General features: G+C 47.0%; 1 protein-coding gene across 3 annotated transcripts in view; it reads right to left on the bottom strand.

Moving 5' to 3' along the window:
- CGREF1 (cell growth regulator with EF-hand domain 1) overlaps positions 1 to 26,043 on the bottom strand; it is a 181,835-nt gene that overhangs the window by 69,670 nt on the left and 86,122 nt on the right. For all 3 annotated transcript variants that reach the window (XM_083179000.1, XM_083178999.1, XM_083178998.1), the window contains exon 4: positions 6,981 to 7,051. In XM_083179000.1, coding sequence (XP_083035126.1) covers positions 6,981 to 7,051 — 71 coding nt within the window. The remainder of the gene's footprint in view (positions 1 to 6,980; positions 7,052 to 26,043) is intronic.

Here is a 26,043-nt window from a genome sequence, read left to right as displayed (position 1 = left end):
ACTGTGAGGATCCCTAGTGATGGGGAATGGAGAAGAGATTATATACTGTGAGGATGACTAGTGATGAGGAAGGGAGATGAGATCATACACTGTGAGGATCCCTAGTTATGGGGAATGGAGAAGAGATTATATACTGTGAGGATCCCTAGCGATAAGGAAGGGAGAAGAGACCATAAACTGTAAGGATCTCTAGTGATGAGGAAGGGAGATGAGACCATATACTGTGAGGATCCCTAGTTATGGGGAATGGAGAAGAGATTATATACTGTGAGGATCCCTAGTATGAGGAAGGGAGATGAGATCATATATTGTAAGGATCCCTAGTGATGAGGAAGGGAGATGAGAAAATATACTGTGAGGATCCCTATTTATGGGGAATGGAGAAGAGATTATTTACTGTGAGGATCCCTAGCGATAAGGAAGGGAGAAGAGACCATATACTGTGAGGATCCCTAGTGATGGGGAAGGGAGATGAGGCCATATACTGTGAGGATCCCTAGTGATGAGGAAGGGAGATGAGACCATATACTGTGAGGATCCCTAGTGATGGGTAAGGGAGAAGAGATTATATACTGTGACGATCCCTAGTTATGGGGAATGGAGAAGAGATTATATACTGAGAGGATCCCTAGTGATGGGGAATGGAGAAGAGATTATATACTGTGAGGATCCCTAGTGATGAGGAAGGGAGATGAGATCATATACTGTGAGGATACCTAGTGATGGGTAAGGGAGAAGAGATTATATACTGTGACGATCCCTAGTTATGGGGAATGGAGAAGAGATTATATACTGTGAGGATCCCTAGTGATGGGGAATGGAGAAGAGATTATATACTGTGAGGATCCCTAGTGAAGGGAGAAGAGACCATATACTGTGAGGATCCCTAGTGATGGGGAAGGGAGATGAGACCATATACTGTGAGGATCCCTAGTGATGAGGAAGGGAGATGAGGCCATATACTGTGTGGATCCCTAGTGATGTGGAAGGGAGAGGAGGCCATATACTGTGAGGATCCCTAGTGATGAGGAATGGAGAAGAGATTATATACTGTGAGGATCCCTAGTGGTGCGGAAGGAAGATGAGGCCATATACTGTGAGGATCCCTAGTGATGAGGAATGGAGATGAGACCATATACTGTGAGGATCCCTAGTGATGGGGAATGGAGAAGAGATTATATACTGTGAGGATCCCTAGTGATGCGGAAGGAAGATGAGGCCATATACTGTGAGGATTCCTAGTGATGGGGAAGGGAGATGAGACCATATACTGTGAGGATCCCTAGTGATGGGGAATGGAGAAGAGATTATATACTGTGAGGATCCCTAGTGATGGGGAAGGGAGATGAGACCATATACTGTGAGGATCCCTAGTGATGCGGAAGGGAGATGAGACCATATACTGTGAGGATCTCTAGTGATGAGGAAGGGAGATGAGGCCATATACTGTGAGGATCCCTAGTGATGAGGAAGGGAGATGAGGACATATACTGTGAGGATCCCTAGTGATGAGGAAGGGAGATGAGGCAATATACTGTGAGGATCCCTAGTGATGGGGAATGGAGAAGAGATTATATACTGTGAGGATCCCTAGTTATGGGGAATGGAGAAGAGAGAATATACTGTGAGGATCCCTAGTGATGAGGAAGGGAGATGAGACCATATACTGTGAGGAACCCTAGTGATGAGGAAGGGAGATGAGACCATATACTGTGAGGATCCCTAGTGATGAGGAAGGGAGATGAGGCCATATACTGTGAGGATCCCTAGTGATGAGGAAGGGAGAGGAGGCCATATACTGTGAGGATCCCTAGTGATTCAAAGGCTCAATTATCGTCCCGGTTCCCAAGAGCTCAACTGCGAAAGACCTCAATGACTACAGGCCGATTGCACTAACATCGGTGGTCATGAAAGTGCTTGAACGTATGGTGCTGAACCACCTGAGAGTTGTTACAAATGCTCACCTCGACCCCCTGCAGTTTGCCTACCGAGCAAACAGAAGTGTCGAGGATGCAGTCAACCTAGGGCTGCACCACATTCTACAGCATCTGGACAGTCCAGGCACCTATGCAAGGATACTATTTGTTGATTTCAGCTCGGCATTCAACTCTATCATCCCTCACATCCTGGAGCCAAAACTCCGTTCACTAGGAGTCCCAGAACCTACATGCTCCTGGATCACTGACTTCCTGACTGAAAGGAAACAGGCGGTGAAAGCAGGCGCATTCATGTCAAACACATGCACAATTAGCACCGGTGCCCCTCAAGGATGTGTCCTCTCCCCCCTGCTCTTCTCCCTCTACACAAACGACTGCACCTCAGCAGAACAGTCAGTAAAAATTATAAAATTTGCAGACGACACAACAGTTATCGGCCTAATCATGGATGGAAACGAGTCGGCATACAGACGGGAGGTGGATCGGCTAACTAAATGGTGTAGCGGAAACAACCTTGACCTCAACCCCCTCAAAACGGTGGAGATGGTGGTGGACTTCAGAAGGAAACCAAATGCCATGCACCCACTCATAATATCTGACAGAGTAGTGTCGAGGGTCGACTCCTTCAAATTCCTAGGAACAAAGATTTCCTGCGACCTCAAATGGGGTCCCAACATCATTACAACTGTCAAGAAGGCTCAGCAGCGGTTGTTCTTCCTGAGGCAACTCAAGAAATTCAACATCCCGCAGGAGCTGCTGCTCATCTTCTACACTGCCATAGTAGAGTCTGTCCTTTGCTCCTCGATCACAATCTGGTTTGGAGGAGCAAACGAGAATGACAGACGAAGGTTGCAAAGAGTGGTGAGGATGGCAGAAAAGATCATTGGGGCGGAGCTAACCACTGTCCAAGAACTATACCTAGCCAGGGTCAATAAGCGTGCAGGAAAGATCTTGGCGGACAAGCTACACCCTGGCCACAACCTGTTTGAACCCCTTCCGTCAGGCAGACGTTTTAGGTCCATCCCAGCAAAAATGACAAGAACTACAAAAGGCTTCTTCCCAATAGCTGTCCACCAACTAAACCGTATTGAACATATCAAATACTAACTCGAACTTTTCTAGATACATGTGAAATGTATGTGATGTATGTTTATGCCTCTCTTCCCACCCCCTTTGTGTTCCCTGATTGATGCTGCACTGTTGCCACAAAAAATTCCAAGCATACGCAAGTATACCTGGCCAATAAAGATGATTCTGATTCTAAAGATGATTCTGATGGGGAATGGAGAAGAGATTATATACTGTGAGGATCCCTAGTGATGCGGAAGGGAGATGAGGCCATATACTGTGAGGATCCCTAGTGATGAGGAATGGAGATGAGACCATATACTGTGAGGATCCCTAGTGATGGGGAATGGAGAAGAGATTATATACTGTGAGGATCCCTAGTGATGCAGAAGGGAGATGAGATCATATACTGTGAGGATCTCTAGTGATGGGGAAGGGAGATGAGACCATATACTGTTAGGATCCCTATTGATGGGGAATGAAGAAGAGATTATATACTGTGAGGATCCCTAGTGATGGGGAAGGGAGATGAGACCATATACTGTGAGGATCCCTTGTGATGCGGAAGGGAGATGAGACCATATACTGTGAGGATCCCTAGTGATGAGGAAGGGAGATGAGGCCATATACTGTGAGGATCCCTAGTGATGGGGAATGGAGAAGAGATTATATACTGTGAGGATCCCTAGTTATGGGGAATGGAGAAGAGATTATATACTGTGAGGATCCCTAGTGATGTGGAAAGGAGATGAGGCCATATACTGTGAGGATCCCTAGTGATGAGGAAGGGAGATGAGACCATATACTGTGAGGATCCCTAGTGATGAGGAAGGGAGATGAGACCATATACTGTGAGGATCCCTAGTGATGAGGAAATGAGATGAAGCCATATACTGTGAGGATACCTAGTGATGAGGAAGGGTGATGAGACCATATACTTTGAGGATCCCTAGTGATGAGGAAGGGAGATTAGGCCATATACTGTGAGGATCCCTAGTGATGGGGAAGGGAGAATAGACCATATACTGTGAGGATCCCTAGTGATGGGGAATGGAGAAGAGATTATATACTGTGAGGATCCCTAATGATGCGGCAGGGAGATAAGGCCATATACTGTGAGGATCCCTAGTGATGGGGAATGGAGAAGAGATCATATACTGTGAGTATCCCTAGTGATGGGGAAGGGAGATGAGACCATATTCTGTGAGGATCCCTAGTGATGGGGAATGGAGAAGAGATTATATACTGTGAGGATCCCTAGTGATGAGGAAGGGAGATGAGACCATATACTGTGAGGATCCCTAGTGATGGGGAATGGAGAAGAGATTATATACTGTGAGGATCCCTAGTGATGAGGAAGGCAGATGAGACCATATACTGTGAGGATCCCTAGTGATGGGGAAGGGAGATGAGACCATATACTGTGAAGATCCCTAGGCATGGGGAAGGGAGATGAGACCATATACTGTGAGGATCCCTAGTTATAGGGAATGGAGATGAGACCATATACTGTGAGGATCCCTAGTGATGGGGAATGGAGATGAGACCATATACTGTGAGGATCCCTAGTGATGAGGAAGGGAAATGAGGCCATATACTGTGAGGATCCCTAGTGATGAGGAAGGGAAATGAGGCCATATATTGGGCCTTATTTTGGTTCACTCTTTCTGACAAAATACTTCTTAGATGGACAAAACCATGTGCACTGCAGGGGGGCAGATGTAACATGTGCAGAGAGAATAAGATTTGGGTGAGTAATTTTGTTTCTGTGCAGGGAAAATACTGACTGCTTTATTTTTACACTTCAATATAGATCTCACTTTGAATTAAAACCCCACCCAAATCTAACTCTCTCTGCACATTTTGCATATGCTCCCCTGCAGTGCACATGGTTTTGTCCATCTAAGAAGGATTTTGTCAGAAAGAGTGAACCAAAATAAGGCCCATTGTGAGGATCCCTAGTGATGAGCAAGGGAGATGAGGCCATATACTGTGAGGATCCCTAGTGATGAGGAATGGAGATGAGATTATATACTATGAGGATCCCTAGTGACGAGGAAGGGAGATGAGACCATATACTGTGAGGATCCCTAGTGACGAGGAAGGGAGATGAGACCATATACTGTGAGGATCCCTAGTGATGAGGAAGGGAGATGAGACCATATACTGGCCCTTATTCTGGTTGGTGCGGTCGAGCCGCATATGCGGCTCCGACCGCACCAGACGAATCCCCGCCCACGCTACGGATCGCCACGGCCGTCCGTACACGGACGGCTGGCGATCCGCACGAAAATGGTGGAGGCGTACGCCTCCACCATGGTGGGAGCTGCCCCCTGCATTCGATGGTCGACGACCATCGAAGGCAGGGCCGCACGCCGCGGCAGCTCCCGCAAGCTGAGACCACACGGACGATTGTCCGTGTGGTAGCTTGTATGGGGGCTGAAAGCTGACATCCGGCGACGTCAGCTTTCCGCCCCCATGAGTGGCGTCATGCCCTCATTACCATGCGTACGCCCCGCGTTTGCATGGGAACGCCCATGAAACGCGGGGCGTATACATAGGGAAATGAGGGACTGAAGCCCCTCACGCCCCTATACGCCCCCTTTGCGGCGTCTAATTTTTTTAAACGGAGATTTCCCCTGCACATGCGCAGAGTGACCTCTGCGCATGTGCAGAGAGAAAACATCGGCGGTACGGCCGCATGCGGGCCGTACCGCTTCAATCTGAATAAGGGCCACTGTGAGGATCCCTAATGATGAGGAAGGGAGATGAGACCATATACTGTGAGGATCCCTAGTGATGAGGAAGGGAGATGAGACCATATACTGTGAGGATCCCTAGTGATGAGGAAGGGAGATGAGACCATATACTGTGAGGATCCCTAATGATGAGGAATGGAGATGAGGCCATATACTGTGAGGATCCCTAGTGATGAGGAAGGGAGATGAGATCATATACTGTGAGGATCCCTAGTGATGAGGAAGGGAGATGAGACCATATACTGTGAGGATCCCTAGTGATGGGGAATGGAGATGAGACCATATACTGTGAGGATCCCTAGTGATGGGGAATGGAGAGGTGACCATATACTGTGAGGATCCCTAGTGATGAGGAAGGGAGATGAGACCATATACTGTGAGGATCCCTAGTGATGCGGAAGGGAGATGAGACCATATACTGTGAGGATCCCTAGTGATGAGGAAGGGAGAAGAGACCATATACTGTGAGGATCCTTAGTGATGGTGAAGGGAGAGGAGGCCATATACTGTGAGGATCCCTAGTGATGGGGAATGGAGAAGAGATTATATACTGTGAGGATCCCTAGTGATGAGGAAGGGAGATGAGACCATATACTGTGAGGATCCCTAATGATGAGGAATGGAGATGAGGCCATATACTGTGAGGATCCCTAGTGATGAGGAAGGGAGATGAGATCATATACTGTGAGGATCCCTAGTGATGAGGAAGGGAGATGAGACCATATACTGTGAGGATCCCTAGTGATGGGGAATGGAGATGAGACCATATACTGTGAGGATCCCTAGTGATGGGGAATGGAGAGGTGACCATATACTGTGAGGATCCCTAGTGATGAGGAAGGGAGATGAGACCATATACTGTGAGGATCCCTAGTGATGCGGAAGGGAGATGAGACCATATACTGTGAGGATCCCTAGTGATGAGGAAGGGAGAAGAGACCATATACTGTGAGGATCCTTAGTGATGGTGAAGGGAGAGGAGGCCATATACTGTGAGGATCCCTAGTGATGGGGAATGGAGAAGAGATTATATACTGTGAGGATCCCTAGTGATGAGGAAGGGAGATGAGGCCATATACTGTGAGGATCCCTAGTGATGAGGAAGGGAGATGAGACCATATACTGTGAGGATCCCTAGTGATGAGGAAGGGAGAGGAGACCATATACTGTGAGGATCCCTAGTGAATAAGAAGGAAGTGTTCAAATTCAGATTTACCTGTCTCTCTTTTCAAGTCTGAAGCATTTTCTTCTAGAGGATCCTTTTCCTTCAAATATGCTTGTAGGATGCTACGGAGCATAAAGAAGAATATTCTAGAATATGAGAATGTACCACATAACTATAAAGATATTTACTACATTTATATTCTCATCAGCATAAGATTACTGTTTCTTATAATGGCATTTACCATAGACCTGGTTACTATTTGTATTATCTGATTTAATAAGTGCATAAATCACAATTGAGACCGCTGACTTTGGAAGGGTGGAACTAGCTGCATGGGGGCGTGGGGTGCTGGTGCTGGGGGGCCATCGTCTCCTGGCAATGGAAAAATAAATGGCTATTTATAAAGGTTACATAGTTCTATATCGGTTAAGGCCAAATCAGTCCAGCGAGTTCATCCTCGGTTAGTGTGTATGATCTATTTGCTACACCCCTTATTATACTGCTTTGTATTCTGATTTATTTACAAACAGATTATGATTGTTGTAAAACAATATTAAAGAACCGATAGGTAGCGCAAAAGAGCTGTTGATGGGTGTCTGTTCCTATAGGTCCCTCAAACCTTCCCCATACCCCACAATAAAACAAGAATGGAACATATGACCTATCTGGTGCTCTGGATCTATAATGCGATCCTCCAACATTGATAATGTATGAAAAAGGAAAAAGAAATAAAAATATGATAATGAAGTACGTTCACACTTTTAATAATATATAAAATAAAAAATGAAGATAAAAACACTGTGCATAAAGTGCAAATAACAAATTGTCTACACAGGGTATCAGAAGCAGAAATGCGTAATTACCAGGTTTATGAACTGAGTTTTAGGCAGTTCCTGAAAAGGCATAGACCACAGTCCCAGATTAGCCATCAGCTGGGCCTCCTGGTAACACCAAAAAACGGAGACCACAGTCCCAGATCAGCCATCAGCTGGGCCTCCTGGTAACACCAAAAAACGGAGACCACAGTCCCAGATCAGCCATCAGCTGGGCCTCCTGGTAACACCAAAAAACGGAGACTACAGTCCCAGATCAGCCATCAGCTGGGCCTCCTGGTAACAACAAAAAACGGAGACCACAGTCCCAGATCAGCCATCAGCTGGGCCTCCTGGTAACAACAAAAAACGGATTTACACTTCTTGGGTTTGGAGAGCCAACAGGAACAAAGTGGTGTCTGGATCATATGTCAGGAATCAATGGGAAACAAGTCTGGTCAGTGGCGTTGCTCAAGGACTATGGTCCAGGCCTTTTCAGGAACTGCCTACAACTCAGCACCTTAAAACCTAGTAATTACCCTGTGTAGACAATTTGTTATTTGCACTTTATGCTCAGTGTTGTTATCATCATTTTTTCTTTTATATGTTATTAAACGTGTGACTACACTATTATATTTTTATTCCTTTTTCATGCATTACCAATGTGGGAGGATCGCATTATACTGAAGAACCAGATTGGTCATATGTTCCATTCTTGTTTTATTGAGATTAAGATTGTTGTTTGTAAACCTGGGTGTTTATATATATATACATATATATTATATTTTTAATTAACCTCTGTTACTGTAATCATAGCTTTCTCATGAACCCTAGATAAGCTCATTTACCTGACACCTGTGACAGCTGCCCCTTTAATAATAATTCAGGTGCTGTTTTTGGGATGGTCTCACCTTTAAAAGCCATAAGGTACTTGGTAGTTGAGCATTAACCCAGGAAAATAACACATGTTCATTTTAGCTATGATGTGTAAGCAGGTGCCAGGTTCCCATGAAAACCAATTGTTAGTGTAGGACTTGCAGTGAAATGGGGTCCCTTGGCGATGGGCTGCAAGCTTAAATGCATTGATCAATTCATGAACTAAAACCCCATTATTTATTTAATTAATTATTTGAATGTTAAGGTGAGTTAGTTTGTTGTAGTGAGTGCTGGGCCCCCTGTGTTTGTATTTACTAGAGTGTGTGATCACAGGCCACTGCACTCCATCCTGGGAAGTGGGTGCCGTTTGCACCCCACTCTTCAGAATGGCGAGTGTGTTGGTACATATATATATATATATATATATATATATATATATATATATATATACACACATACAGAGTACCACAACACTCGCCATCCCTGCGAATGGGGTGCAAGCAGCACTTGCCATTCCCAGGTTGGGGTGAAGTGGCCTGTGACCACATGCTCTAATAAATACAAATATTTATATATATACAGTATATATAGAGTCCAATGCAGCCGGCACTCTTAGAAATTTTCCACAGCTGGCCCCGGTGCCCAAATGAGTAAATAATACACCATATCCAACTAAATAAATGGCACTCCGGAGGCATGTTTCATAGCAATAAGCCTTTCGATACAATCTTGTTTATTGCTATGAAACGTGCCTCCGGAGTGCCATTTATTTCGTTGGATATGGTATATATATATATATATATATATATATATATATATATATATATATATATATATATATATATATATATATATATATATAAATATATAGTCCATAGAGCAAACGCACACGCTGACTGTTAATAGGGACCGTGCCAGGTCATGAAGGGATATAGGTTGAAGTCCTGTATGTGATCCCCAGAGGGTAACAGAACTGACAGCACCAGTCATGAAAAAGATCCAACGTATATATACACAAATCTAACAATCCAATCAGAAGGCACAGTAATACAATGGACAATCACGAAAGACTGTCCAAGCATAATGTAAGAGGATTGATTGGAGCGGTACATCAATGAGCTAACATACAATATACAATGAAAAACCATCCAAATAGACACACTAGCCTGCACGATTAATTAATTAATGAACGGGGCAAAAGAAAACTCTTCATTAAGACCCAACGGTCTCATGCAATTGAGTTCATAGATCCAATAGCATTCTTTCTTCATCAGAAGGCCATGTCTATCCCCACCTCGCCTCAGGGGGGGCACATGCTCCAATGGCATGAAAGCAAAATCCTTTATGGAATGTCCACAATTGACAAAATGACACGCCACTGGGGGCGTACTTGCTTCCAACTTCTGATAAGCCTTGTTGATGGAGGACCTGTGTACTCCTATACGCTCCTTGAGCATTCGCATGGTTTTGCCCACGTAGATTTTGTTGCATGGGCATTTAATCAAATAGACCACATATTTAGTCTCACAGTCCATAGGATGTTTAAGATTGTATCTCTTGCCTGTGGTTGGGTGTATGAACATTTTGGTCTTAATCATATAGCGGCAGTTGACACAACCAGTACAATTTTGGGAGCCGACAGGCCTAGAGAGCCATCTTTTTGACTGGTCTACTTTAGGGCTAATGTCCGAATAAGTCAGTCGATCCTTGAAATTCTGACTTCTTTTAAAACAGAATAGAGGTGGACACCGACATACATTCCCCATAATTGGGTCGGTTCGTAGAATATGCCAATGATGTAAAATTGATTCTTTTATGGCTTTTGACGCCACCGAATACGTGGTGGCGAAATGTAGCCTCTGTTCTTTCTCTTCCCTCACTTTGGGGGACAGCAATTCCGCCCTGTGTAGACCCTTGCACTTGACTCTAGCATCTTCGACCTCCTTGCGGTCATACTGCCGGTCAATGAACTGTTTACACATAGTATTCAAGGTACTGTCCAAGGCAGCTGGATCAGACGTGATGCGTACTGCTCTTAGGAGTTGGGAGTATGGCAAACCGGGTTTGAGCGGCTGGGGGTAGAAACTGGTAGCAAGTAAGAGTGTATTTTTATCCGTGGGTTTTTTGAAGAGTGATGTTACAAGTGTGTCATTTTTGATAGTAATGAGCACATCCAAAAAATGCAGAGCAACTGTACTACAATTGAATGTGAACCTAATGTTCCCTGGAATGGAATTCAGAAGGTTAACAAACTCATTGAGAAGTGCCTCAGTGCCAGTCCAAATAAAAAACAAATCATCAATATACCTAAAATAACAATTAATGAATTTTGAAAAAACAAGATTTGAAAGGATGTGTTGTTTCTCATATTGGAACATAAAAAGGTTGGCGTACGATGGGGCCATGTTTGACCCCGTCGCCGTCCCACGGCGCTGCAGGTAAAAGCCGTTGTCAAACAAAAAATAATTCTTATTAAGGACCAGTTCCAATAATAACAACAAAAAATCAATGGGTGGACCTTTATATAATGGACTGGCACTGATGCACTCCCATACCGCTCCAATGCCCTCGTCATGAGCAATATTGGTGTAAAGGCTGGTGACATCAAGTGTCACCAGCAAACACCCCTCAGTAGGACGACCAAACTTGTTCAGTTTATTTAGAAAATCAGTGGTGTCACGTAAAAAATAGGGGCTATCTTGCACCACCGGTTGCAAGAAAAAGTCTATGTATTGTGACACCGGCTGGCTGATAGAGCCCATAGATGAAATGATTGGTCTCCCAGGTGGGGAGACCAATGACTTGTGCACTTTAGGCAAACTGTAGAGTAAGGGAATGATGGGAAATTCCTGCATGAGGAAACCACTGGTTTCTTCATCAATCCAGCAGTTGGCAAGACCCATCCCTATCACTGAATCAAATTCTTTTTTATATTTATGGGTGGGATCATAGGTGAGCTTCAAATAGCAATTAGTATCACCTAGCTGGCTCTTGATTTCGCTAATATAGTATTCCCTCTCCAGTATTACCACCCCCCCGCCTTTGTCGGCGGGGCGAATTATAATATCTGGGTTGTCACGCAAGGATTTAATGGCCTGCTGTTCAGCCTGGGTAAGATTAGAATAATACCTGGCCGGCTTTTTCAATACAGGCAAGATGTCCTGTTTAACCAGGCGCATGAAGGTGTCAATAGATGCATTAGGTGAGGGGGGGTCAAAATCACTTTTGACACGAAAGGGTGAGGGTTCTTTGGCAGGGATACTCTTAGGTTGTCTCAAAAAATAGTCTTTAAGGCGTAACTGCCTGTGAAACCGAAAAAGCTCAGTTTCACACTCAAATGGTTTCTGTTTGTGCGTCTGAACAAAGGATAAACCTCTGTTCAGAATGGACAACTCTGCCTCAGTGGGGATATAGGATGAGAGGTTGAAGATCATTACTTCTGATCCCCCCTCTTGCCTCTTCCCTTTTGTGTACTTGTGTTTGACACCCCCTCTCCTGCATCTCTTGCGTCTTTCTTTTGTTTGTTGCAACTGCTCACTCTGTTGCCTAAAAAAGCACTCTTGTGCGAATGGTCTGAATCGCTATGTGAGGTTTGAGATTCTAAATCAGTAAAATTGACTTCCCTGCGTCTTCTGCTGGCAGTGTACTGCTCACCCCAGGGTCGTCTGGTATTTTGACCAGTAAGCCAAGGGTAAACCCTCAACGTTTTAAACCCTCAGCCATTTATTTCTTTGGATATGGTGTATATATATATAGGGAGCAGACTCTTGTTTCGCTCCACTTTTTAATTGATGGTTAAATCTCGGCTGCCGGACTTACAAGAACCCCTGTTGGACGGGGGAAAGAGAATGTGGAGAGCAGTTGTAAGTTGGCACCCCTGTTTGAACCTTCAATAATTGGTTCTATAATAGCCTTTAGTTATCAGTAGCGCACGCAGGGGGGGGGGTTCTGAGTACCCAGAAACCCCCCCAGGAATCCTAGTCTGAAAGCTGAGGGTCCCCTCTTTCCATGGGTATAAGAATTTTAAAAATTAGCTGTGGGTAACCGGAGATATCTGACTTCAAAGCAGTGGTCCCCATCCAAGCCTGTTAATTGCTCTCCCCAGTCAGATATTTCAGTTTCTGTCTGAATTAGAGGTTTTCTGAGGACATATTCCAAAAGCTGGGACTCTCCCCCTTTGAGGGACACTAGAAGCTGGTCTCTACTGTGCACAGAATCAGAGATATCAGCCTTCAAGCAGCTGGTTACTGCTCCAGCTCCACACACCTGGTATGTAGTTTTATATACTCATTGGCGGATTGCTCTGCCTCCTGAACTCTGATCCCCTAGTCTCCATTACCATTTGGTAGGTGGAATTCTATAGTTTTTAATTCCATTAAAAGCTAAGAAATCTATTTCCGGGAACTGGAGATATCTACAGTCAAGCAAGCTGTCCTCCCACCAGAAAATAATGAATAATAAGCCCACTTCACTATACACCCCTCCTCTGCATATTAAACATCCTCTACCACCCTGGAAGTTACGTATTGGGACCCCTTCATTCATCCCAATGCCCCCTTCTCCCACCTCATCTCCCACCATCTGTGCAGTAAAGGGGTAATTAGTGGAAATTACTGATCCAGGCCCTAAATACTGAGCAGCCATACCACCCGCGGGACATCAAAGGTTCCGCTGATAGCACCCCCCACCCCTACCACTGGAGGATAGGTAGGGGCTCCAATACATTGCTGTGCCCAGGGGTTTACACTGCTGTTATGTGTATATATATATATATATATATATATATATATATTTATTTATTTATTATCATTATTATTTATATACATTTGGTCTATCTATAATACTTTAACTGACCCGGCATATACTGGGTCACCTAAGTGTCCATCTCCGTGCTTTGCTCCGCCCCTCTGGAAACCCCCTTCTGAAAATCCTGCATTTGCCCCTGGTTATATTTAAAGTAAATCAAAGTAAAGTCCAATAATTAATAAACATTTATCAAAAAGTCTCTTTTTTTTCATTCAATAGAGGTGCTTTTTCCAGACCATAAAAACTTGAATGTTGTATTTCAGATATTTTCAAACTAGCAAACAAACGCTCCCAACGCGTTTCATCCCTGGGGTTCGCAGATGTTATTGAGCCTGCCACCTGTTGTGAACGGCAGCTGGAGCAGCGGCAGGGCCAGGCAGCTCTGGCATATGATCACCGGAGCAGAGATGAGGGGGGGGGGGGGGGGGCGACAAATGGGGGTGCGATGGGGGGGGGGACAACAGTACTGTGGTGGGTTTTGCTGGGGCAGGACAAACCTGCCCTGGTAGATTTGTCCTTCTCCAGCAAAACCCACCACTCATGGGGTTAATGAGCAAAGTCACTGCAGGTGAGCAGCCTGATACACAAGGCAGAGTGCTAATTGCCTAATTATGTAACAGGTAAAACTGCACACAGAACAAATACAAGAGTCAGGCTGCATTTGCACAGACCCACCAGAGGTGGCACATATTACAAAGATCCTTACCCAGATCGGATTCAGTATTGAATCCCGGCGGTCGGGATCCCGGCGTTCAGAATCCCGACGCCGGAATCCCGCCAGCCGAAATGCCGACAAGGGGGGGGACGTGGATCGCCCCCCCCCTTGCGGGCTCGCTGCGCTCACCACGCAGCGGGCCCGGTGCCTCGCTACGCTCGGCACACTAATTTATTCTCCCTCCAGGGGTGTAGTGGACACCCACGGAGGGAGAATGTGTCGGCATTTCGGCGGACGGGATTCCGGCGTCGGGATTCTGAACGCCGGGATCCCGACCGCTGGGATTGTAACTGCATCCCCCCAGATCAAGTCGTTGTATTTTTATAGCTTCAATAACAGTGTATGCCTGTATTGAACTGTACAATCTGCTGGATCGATTCTTTTTACCACGATACAGACTCATTTTTGTCAGCAGGCCTGGTGATTGGATGATGGGATTGGGTGATTATAAAGGTGAACTAACTAGCAAAATCCCAGCTGGTTCACATATAATCGGGTTTGTCTAAGTGGGGCATAAGTCATACACTATCAATTAAATAATGAAAAGACCAGTTTAAAAAATAATGGTATCCCGCTCAACGTTGATAGCACAAAACATATCAACTTTGACAGCCTGAAAGAGTTGGTCTTAGATTATCCTTTAAACCAGTGTTTTTCCACCACTGGGCCGTGGCGCACTAGCGTGCCTTGAGCTGTTCTCAATGTGCCCCAGAGATGCCCAAACCAGATTACAGCCACCACCAGTTCAACTGTTATTTACTGGTCTCTGCTTTTCATGTAAAGGGCCAATGTATTTTATTTGTGTTACCTGTGGGGACCAGTGTGATTGTTTTTTATATGGGGGGCAATAGGTTTGTTTTTTTCCTGTGGGGGCCAATGTGTTTTGCCCTGTGGTGGTCTCATGGTGTGCCTTGGCAATTTTAAAATCTTATTTAGTGTGCCGCAAGGTAAAAAGGTTTAAAATCGCTGCTTTAAACCCTGAAGGTGATGACCATAAAAAAAAGTAGTGGTACGTCAACCCGGGATAGTGCGATTTAAAAGTATTGGCAGATTGAAACGTGCTACAGAAAATCCAAAGTGTGTTTACACTAAATGGAGGCTTAAATGGATAACTCCACAAAGCTTATGGTTGGAGATTACGATGGATATCAGACGGCAACATTCCTTTTCATGTATTATAGCAGGCCCCTGAAATTTGGATAAAAGTCATTTTATAAAAATGCTGCTGCAAAATTCTGCTATGCGCCTACTGTGTAGCACGTTTCCGATAATATCCTTTGGTTTTACACTTGCTGGCAATCTACTGTATATACGATCATTTGCTGCAGGTTTTCCCCAATATGTGTTTTCTAGAAAGCCTGTATGAGACTTTTAAAGAGGACCAACTTTTTCCCCCATGTAAGGTTAATTTAGCTGTGGTTGATGATCTTATGGAGTCAGCTAGTAATAATTCAGAGACTGAGGAAGCTTTTACAAAGAACCTCACCATAGAAATCTCAGTATTAATGTTATTTGTCAGAGCAGAACTATATATTCAACAATATAAATATAAAATACAGTATGTGTTTCTTTTCATCAATCCTAGGGATACATTGCAAGTGATGACGCTGGCTAGGCGGGTGTATCCTGGCAAATCAAGGCTCTTTTTAGTCTTTTAAAGAAGCGACCAGCGCTCCTTATGGTTATTCATTGTCGATGAGCACCTTTTATAAAGCAGTTTATTTCCGCGTATGTCATTACAAAGCATTGCTTCTAAAAAGTGCCTCTAGCACCAGCAACAACGATCATGTCGAGGCATTTACACCTTTAATAGCATTATTTGAGGTGACATGGACTCAAAGAATGCTATTTTATCCACTGCTTCAAATGATTTGGTGACAGCCCTTTGTGAGATTGTCACAACAACAGTTGAATTACATAATAAAGTAGCACAACCTTATAGAATCGCTTTGTAATAAGAAATCGTTGATAAGGACACTGAGAAAATGTATCTGGTGCCTCAGCAGCAGATAGAAACGTTACACAACAAGCCGGGTAACGATGATATGCGTAAGGTCTGGATGTAGAGATCACAAACATACTACAGAATAACGATTTATCAGAATATGATTACGCTAAATGCTACACAGCCACTTCATAGCAGTCTGATAGAGAAACATCAACTGTAACTCATTTAACGCCCGAAACGCCAACTGTTCCTCAAACAAACAAAAGACGGATCTGACTGTTATCACAACGTTGTGGGCGGGGTTAATGCCCCGTATAGGAAATGAGTAGGTACTCTTTACCTAGCACGGCGCCCATCGTGGTCATCGCGGGCATTGAATGCACTAAAAAATCGGGTGCGACGCGACCGACGCGATGCCCGCGATTTCCCATAGGGAACAATGTTAAATTTCTCAATTGACCCGATTTTACTGTTCAATGCCTCAATTGACACAATTTTTCCATAGGAAACAATGTTAAATGGCCCACAGAGGCCAAATACCCACCCTGAAATGTGAAATGGCCCCCACAATTGTTAACGCCACCCCACGATCAACGTGAACCCGAAGCATGGCGAGCGCAGTGAGCCCGCGAGGGGCGGCGGTACGCGTCCTACGACCTTTTCATACCCCCACTATCCACGTCGGCGTGGAGTTGAGAATAGAATAGTGTGGCAAGCCACCGAGCCCGAAGCGTGGCGAGCGCAGCGAGCCCCGCGAAGGGACGCAGATACCTGTGAAGCCCGCGAAGGGACGCGTTTACCTGTGAAGGTATCCGCGTCCGCTCGCCATGCTTCGGGCTCGGTGGCTCGCTGCGCTCGCCACACTATTCTGTTCTCAACTCCACGCCGACGTGGATAGTGGGGGTATGAAAAGGTCGTAGGACGCGTACCGCCGCCCCTCGCGGGCTCGCTGCGCTCGCCACGCTTCGGGTTCACGTTGATCGTGGGGCGGCGTTAACAATTGTGGGGGCCATTTCACACTTCAGGGTGGGTATTTGGCCTCTGTGGGCCATTTAACATTGTTTCCTATGGAAAAATCGTGTCAATTGAGGCATTGAACAGTAAAATCGGGTCAATTGAGAAATTTAACATTGTTCCCTATGGGAAATTGCGGGCATCGTGTCGGTCGCGTCGCACCTGATTTTTATGGCCGTGACTGAAGGCATCACAAACTTTAATGCTAAAGGCAAGTTCCTGTATAAAGGGAACGCTGTACAGGCTTCCAACATGTTGGATTTAGTAAGACACATCACACAAAGCCACAGCGTGCCAAATGGTTGGACTGGAATTATGCAGGCTATGAATGGATTAAGGGGATTATTCTGGTTCACTCACAAATGCACAATCACTCTCTAATGGACAAAACCATGTGCACTGCAGGAGGGGCTGATGGAACATGTGCAGTACAGGGGGGCTGATGTAACATGTGCAGTACAGGGGGGGCTGATGTAACATGTGCAGTACAGGGGGGCTGATGTAACATGTGCAGTACAGGGGGGGCTGATGTAACATGTGCAGTACAGGGGGGGCTGATGTAACATGTGCAGTACAGGGGGGCTGATGTAACATGTGCAGTACAGGGGGGCTGATGTAACATGTGCAGTACAGGGGGGGCTGATGTAACATGTGCAGTACAGGGGGGCTGATGTAACATGTGCAGTACAGGGGGGCTGATGTAACATGTGCAGTACAGGGGGGGCTGATGTAACATGTGCAGTACAGGGGGGCTGATGTAACATGTGCAGTACAGGGGGGCTGATGTAACATGTGCAGTACAGGGGGGCTGATGTAACATGTGCAGTACAGGGGGGCTGATGTAACATGTGCAGTACAGGGGGGGCTGATGTAACATGTGCAGTACAGGGGGGCTGATGTAACATGTGCAGTACAGGGGGGCTGATGTAACATGTGCAGTACAGGGGGGCTGATGTAACATGTGCAGTACAGGGGGGCTGATGTAACATGTGCAGTACAGGGGGGCTGATGTAACATGTGCAGTACAGGGGGGGCTGATGTAACATGTGCAGTACAGGGGGGGCTGATGTAACATGTGCAGTACAGGGGGGCTGATGTAACATGTGCAGTACAGGGGGGGCTGATGTAACATGTGCAGTACAGGGGGGGCTGATGTAACATGTGCAGTACAGGGGGGCTGATGTAACATGTGCAGTACAGGGGGGCTGATGTAACATGTGCAGTACAGGGGGGGCTGATGTAACATGTGCAGTACAGGGGGGCTGATGTAACATGTGCAGTACAGGGGGGCTGATGTAACATGTGCAGTACAGGGGGGCTGATGTAACATGTGCAGTACAGGGGGGGCTGATGTAACATGTGCAGTACAGGGGGGCTGATGTAACATGTGCAGTACAGGGGGGCTGATGTAACATGTGCAGTACAGGGGGGCTGATGTAACATGTGCAGTACAGGGGGGGCTGATGTAACATGTGCAGTACAGGGGGGGCTGATGTAACATGTGCAGTACAGGGGGGCTGATGTAACATGTGCAGTACAGGGGGGCTGATGTAACATGTGCAGTACAGGGGGGGCTGATGTAACATGTGCAGTACAGGGGGGGCTGATGTAACATGTGCAGTACAGGGGGGCTGATGTAACATGTGCAGTACAGGGGGGCTGATGTAACATGTGCAGTACAGGGGGGCTGATGTAACATGTGCAGTACAGGGGGGCTGCTGTACCATGTGCAGTACAGGGGGGCTGATGTACCATGTGCAGTACAGGGGGGGCTGATGTAACATGTGCAGTACAGGGGGGGCTGATGTAACATGTGCAGTACAGGGGGGCTGATGTAACATGTGCAGTACAGGGGGGGCTGATGTAACATGTGCAGTACAGGGGGGCTGATGTAACATGTGCACTACAGGGGGGCTGATGTAACATGTGCACTGCAGGAGGGGCTGATGTAACATGTGCAGTACAGGGGGGCTGATGTAACATGTGCAGTACAGGGGGGCTGATGTAACATGTGCAGTACAGGGGGGCTGATGTAACATGTGCAGTACAGGGGGGCTGATGTAACATGTGCAGTACAGGGGGGCTGATGTAACATGTGCAGTACAGGGGGGCTGATGTAACATGTGCAGTACAGGGGGGCTGATGTAACATGTGCAGTACAGGGGGGCTGATGTAACATGTGCAGTACAGGGGGGCTGATGTAACATGTGCAGTACAGGGGGGCTGATGTAACATGTGCAGTACAGGGGGGCTGATGTAACATGTGCAGTACAGGGGGGCTGATGTAACATGTGCAGTACAGGGGGGCTGATGTAACATGTGCAGTACAGGGGGGGCTGATGTAACATGTGCAGTACAGGGGGGGCTGATGTAACATGTGCAGTACAGGGGGGCTGATGTAACATGTGCAGTACAGGGGGGCTGATGTAACATGTGCAGTACAGGGGGGCTGATGTAACATGTGCAGTACAGGGGGGCTGATGTAACATGTGCAGTACAGGGGGGCTGATGTACCATGTGCAGTACAGGGGGGCTGATGTACCATGTGCAGTACAGGGGGGGCTGATGTAACATGTGCAGTACAGGGGGGGCTGATGTAACATGTGCAGTACAGGGGGGCTGATGTAACATGTGCAGTACAGGGGGGCTGATGTAACATGTGCAGTACAGGGGGGCTGATGTAACATGTGCAGTACAGGGGGGCTGATGTAACATGTGCACTGCAGGAGGGGCTGATGTAACATGTGCAGTACAGGGGGGCTGATGTAACATGTGCAGTACAGGGGGGCTGATGTAACATGTGCAGTACAGGGGGCTGATGTAACATGTGCAGTACAGGGGGGCTAATGTAACATGTGCAGTACAGAGGGGGGCTGATGTAACATGTGCAGTACACGGGGGGCTGATGTAACATGTGCAGTACAGGGGGGCTGATGTAACATGTGCAGTACAGGGGGGCTGATGTAACATGTGCAGTACAGGGGGGCTGATGTAACATGTGCAGTACAGGGGGGCTGATGTAACATGTGCAGTACAGGGGGGCTGATGTAACATGTGCAGTACAGGGGGGCTGATGTAACATGTGCAGTACAGGGGGGCTGATGTAACATGTGCAGTACAGGGGGGCTGATGTAACATGTGCAGTACAGGGGGGCTGATGTAACATGTGCAGTACAGGGGGGCTGATGTAACATGTGCAGTACAGGGGGGCTGATGTAACATGTGCAGTACAGGGGGGGCTGATGTAACATGTGCAGTACAGGGGGGCTGATGTAACATGTGCAGTACAGGGGGGCTGATGTAACATGTGCAGTACAGGGGGGCTGATGTAACATGTGCAGTACAGGGGGGCTGATGTAACATGTGCAGTACAGGGGGGGCTGATGTAACATGTGCAGTACAGGGGGGGCTGATGTAACATGTGCAGTACAGGGGGGGCTGATGTAACATGTGCAGTACAGGGGGGCTGATGTAACATGTGCAGTACAGGGGGGCTGATGTAACATGTGCAGTACAGGGGGGCTGATGTACCATGTGCAGTACAGGGGGGCTGATGTACCATGTGCAGTACAGGGGGGCTGATGTACCATGTGCAGTACAGGGGGGGCTGATGTAACATGTGCAGTACAGGGGGGGCTGATGTAACATGTGCAGTACAGGGGGGCTGATGTAACATGTGCAGTACAGGGGGGCTGATGTAACATGTGCAGTACAGGGGGGCTGATGTAACATGTGCACTGCAGGAGGGGCTGATGTAACATGTGCAGTACAGGGGGGCTGATGTAACATGTGCAGTACAGGGGGGCTGATGTAACATGTGCAGTACAGGGGGCTGATGTAACATGTGCAGTACAGGGGGGCTAATGTAACACGTGCAGTACAGGGGGGGCTGATGTAACACGTGCAGTACAGGGGGGGCTGATGTAACATGTGCAGTACAGGGGGGCTGATGTAACATGTGCAGTACAGGGGGGCTGATGTAACATGTGCAGTACAGGGGGGCTGATGTAACATGTGCAGTACAGGGGGGCTGATGTAACATGTGCAGTACAGGGGGGGCTGATGTAACATGTGCAGTACAGGGGGGGCTGATGTAACATGTGCAGTACAGGGGGGGGGCTGATGTAACGTGTGCAGTACAGGGGGGCTGATGTAACATGTGCAGTACAGGGGGGCTGATGTAACATGTGCAGTACAGGGGGGCTGATGTAACACGTGCAGTACAGGGGGGGCTGATGTAACATGTGCAGTACAGGGGGGGCTGATGTAACACGTGCAGTACAGGGGGGCTGATGTAACATGTGCAGTACAGGGGGGCTGATGTAACATGTGCAGTACAGGGGGGCTGATGTAACATGTGCAGTACAGGGGGGCTGATGTAACATGTGCAGTACAGGGGGGCTGATGTAACATGTGCAGTACAGGGGGGGCTGATGTAACATGTGCAGTACAGGGGGGCTGATGTAACATGTGCAGTACAGGGTGGCTGATGTAACATGTGCAGTACAGGGGGGCTGATGTAACATGTGCAGTACAGGGGGGGGCTGATGTAACATGTGCAGTACAGGGGGGGCTGATGTAACATGTGCAGTACAGGGGGGGCTGATGTAACATGTGCAGTACAGGGGGGCTGATGTAACATGTGCAGTACAGGGGGGCTGATGTAACATGTGCAGTACAGGGGGGCTGATGTAACATGTGCAGTACAGGGGGGGCTGATGTAACATGTGCAGTACAGGGGGGGCTGATGTAACATGTGCAGTACAGGAGGGCTGATGTAACATGTGCAGTACAGGGGGGGCTGATGTAACATGTGCAGTACAGGGGGGCTGATGTAACATGTGCAGTACAGGGGGGGCTGATGTAACATGTGCAGTACAGGGGGGGCTGATGTAACATGTGCAGTACAGGGGGGGCTGATGTAACATGTGCAGTACAGAGGGGCTGATGTAACATGTGCAGTACAGGGGGGCTGATGTAACATGTGCAGTACAGGGGGGGCTGATGTAACATGTGCAGTACAGGGGGGCTGATGTAACATGTGCAGTACAGGGGGGCTGATGTAACATGTGCAGTACAGGGGGGCTGATGTAACATGTGCAGTACAGGGGGGCTGATGTAACATGTGCAGTACAGGGGGGCTGATGTAACATGTGCAGTACAGGGGGGGCTGATGTAACATGTGCAGTACAGGAGGGCTGATGTAACATGTGCAGTACAGGGGGGGCTGATGTAACATGTGCAGTACAGGGGGGCTGATGTAACATGTGCAGTACAGGGGGGGCTGATGTAACATGTGCAGTACAGGGGGGGCTGATGTAACATGTGCAGTACAGGGGGGGCTGATGTAACATGTGCAGTACAGAGGGGCTGATGTAACATGTGCAGTACAGGGGGGCTGATGTAACATGTGCAGTACAGGGGGGCTGATGTAACATGTGCAGTACAGGGGGGCTGATGTAACATGTGCAGTACAGGGGGGCTGATGTAACATGTGCAGTAAAGGGGGGCTGATGTAACATGTGCAGTACAGGGGGCCTGATGTAACATGTGCAGTACAGGGGGGGCTGATGTAACATGTGCAGTACAGGGGGGCTGATGTAACATGTGCAGTACAGGGGGGGCTGATGTAACATGTGCAGTACAGGAGGGCTGATGTAACATGTGCAGTACAGGGGGGCTGATGTAACATGTGCAGTACAGGGGGGCTGATGTAACATGTGCAGTACAGGGGGGGCTGATGTAACATGTGCAGTACAGGGGGGGCTGATGTAACATGTGCAGTACAGGGGGGCTGATGTAACATGTGCAGTACAGAGGGGCTGATGTAACATGTGCAGTACAGGGGGGCTAATGTAACATGTGCAGTACAGGGAGGGCTGATGTAACATGTGCAGTACAGGGGGGGCTGATGTAACATGTGCAGTACAGGGGGGCTGATGTAACATGTGCAGTACAGGGGGGCTGATGTAACATGTGCAGTACAGGGGGGCTGATGTAACATGTGCAGTACAGGGGGGCTGATGTAACATGTGCAGTACAGGGGGGGCTGATGTAACATGTGCAGTACAGGGGGGGCTGATGTAACATGTGCAGTACAGGGGGGCTGATGTAACATGTGCAGTACAGGGGGGGCTGATGTAACATGTGCAGTACAGGAGGGCTGATGTAACATGTGCAGTACAGGGGGGGCTGATGTAACATGTGCAGTACAGGGGGGGCTGATGTAACATGTGCAGTACAGGGGGGCTGATGTAACATGTGCAGTACAGGGGGGGCTGATGTAACATGTGCAGTACAGGGGGGGCTGATGTAACATGTGCAGTACAGGGGGGGCTGATGTAACATGTGCAGTACAGGGGGGGCTGATGTAACATGTGCAGTACAGGGGGGCTGATGTAACATGTGCAGTACAGGGGGCTGATGTAACATGTGCAGTACAGGGGGGCTGATGTAACATGTGCAGTACAGGGGGGCTGATGTAACATGTGCAGTAAAGGGGGGCTGATGTAACATGTGCAGTACAGGGGGCCTGATGTAACATGTGCAGTACAGGGGGGGCTGATGTAACATGTGCAGTACAGGGGGGGCTGATGTAACATGTGCAGTACAGGGGGGCTGATGTAACATGTGCAGTACAGGTGGGCTGATGTAACATGTGCAGTACAGGGGGGCTGATGTAACATGTGCAGTACAGGGGGGCTGATGTAACATGTGCAGTACAGGGGGGCTGATGTAACATGTGCAGTACAGGGGGGGGCTGATGTAACATGTGCAGTACAGGGGGGCTGATGTAACATGTGCAGTACAGGGGGCTGATGTAACATGTGCAGTACAGGGGGGCTGATGTAACATGTGCAGTACAGGGGGGCTGATGTAACATGTGCAGTAAAGGGGGGCTGATGTAACATGTGCAGTACAGGGGGCCTGATGTAACATGTGCAGTACAGGGGGGGCTGATGTAACATGTGCAGTACAGGGGGGGCTGATGTAACATGTGCAGTACAGGGGGGCTGATGTAACATGTGCAGTACAGGTGGGCTGATGTAACATGTGCAGTACAGGGGGGCTGATGTAACATGTGCAGTACAGGGGGGCTGATGTAACATGTGCAGTACAGGGGGGCTGATGTAACATGTGCAGTACAGGGGGGGCTGATGTAACATGTGCAGTACAGGGGGGGCTGATGTAACATGTGCAGTACAGGGGGGCTGATGTAACATGTGCACTGCAGGAGGGGCTGATGTAACATGTGCAGTACAGGGGGGCTGATGTAACATGTGCAGTACAGGGGGCTGATGTAACATGTGCAGTACAGGGGGGCTGATGTAACTTGTGCAGTACAGGGGGGGCTGATGTAACATGTGCAGTACAGGGGGGCTGATGTAACATGTGCAGTACAGGGGGGGCTGATGTAACATGTGCAGTACAGGGGGGCTGATGTAACATGTGCAGTAAAGGGGGGCTGATGTAACATGTGCAGTACAGGGGGGCTGATGTAACATGTGCAGTACAGGGGGGCTGATGTAACATGTGCAGTACAGGGGGGGGCTGATGTAACATGTGCAGTACAGGGGGGCAGATGTAACATGTGCAGAGAGAGTTAGATTTGGGTGAGTTATTTTGTTTCTGTGCAGGGTAAATACTGGCTGCTTTATTTTTACACTGCAATAGACAGTAGATATCAGTTTGAAGTATGCATTCTGGAGGAATCGATGCAATAAAGAATACAGTATCTTTCATTATGTATCAATGCCTATTTCCCTATAGATTGTAAGCTTGCGAGCAGGGCCCTCCTACCTTTGACTGTCTGTAAATACCGTTTGTTGCATCACTGTCTCCTTTTGTAAAGTGCAACGGAATATGCTGCGCTATATAAGAAACTGTTAATAAATAAATAAGTACAAACCCCACCCAAATCTAACTCTCTCTGCAAATGTTACATCTGCCCCACCTGCAATGCATATGGTTTTGTCCATTAGAGAGTGATTGTGCCTTTGTGAGGGAACCAGAATATCCCCCTCAATATACTGTCCACCGTACTCAGCAATGCATCAAATAGAATGTACCAGAAACATCCGCTGATGGAAATGACTCCATTGCTACAATCACAAAAAGGCCCTTTAATGCTTAGAACTGTGTGTTTGTTACAGGATTCCCCATGGTTGAGTCTATATTGTTTTTCTATTGTATATTGTTTTTAAGTGATGGTATTGTGTCAAAGTTTTTTTGAAAGTTTGTTTAATATAGCGATAAAACATTGTATAAAAAAGCTTCAAATATTGTTCTGATTACAATTGTTATAATATTGCAACATTGATGAATCTGTAAATATGATTTTTATGTTACAATAAAATCTGCTTATGATTTAGAATGCTCTGTTTTGTTCTGTTTCTAATCGGTGTTTTTGGATAAAGCGCACGATCGGATTACAAATATGAACTTTCCACCGGATACCTGAACCAAGACTCTGTGGACATTATATATATATATATATATATATATATATATATATATATATATATATATATATATATATATATATATATATAATGTATGTGTAGCAACTCATGGTCAGCAAAGGGACAACAAGCCGTCATCACCACTCCAAAGGGTCAGCAATCATCTGTTATAAAAAACTGCATTACTTTCTACCGCTAATCGTTTGCCTCTCCAATATTGTCCGTTATAGGAGCACTGAGAAGTCAATAGGGGTGTCATTTCCCTCAATTCAAGGATATCAAATTATTATGTGTCATAACAGTATATATGAATAAATTGTTTATAGTTTACTACATAATCCTTCCTCAAAGCGCAGTTATGGAAAATGATTTGTCGTCCATCATTCATCTTGTTTAGAGCGTGATGTGCGTTATACTTGTTTTATCTCCAACGCCGCGACCCAACTGTTACATTTTGTGGGGAATCCTTGTCACTAACTAA

Source organism: Crinia signifera, chromosome 3, assembly GCF_055691185.1.
Source record: "Crinia signifera chromosome 3, ASM5569118v1, whole genome shotgun sequence".
Classification (NCBI taxonomy): Eukaryota; Metazoa; Chordata; class Amphibia; order Anura; family Myobatrachidae; genus Crinia; species Crinia signifera.
Note: the sequence above shows the minus strand (reverse complement) of the source record. Positions and strands in the feature narration are given on the sequence as shown.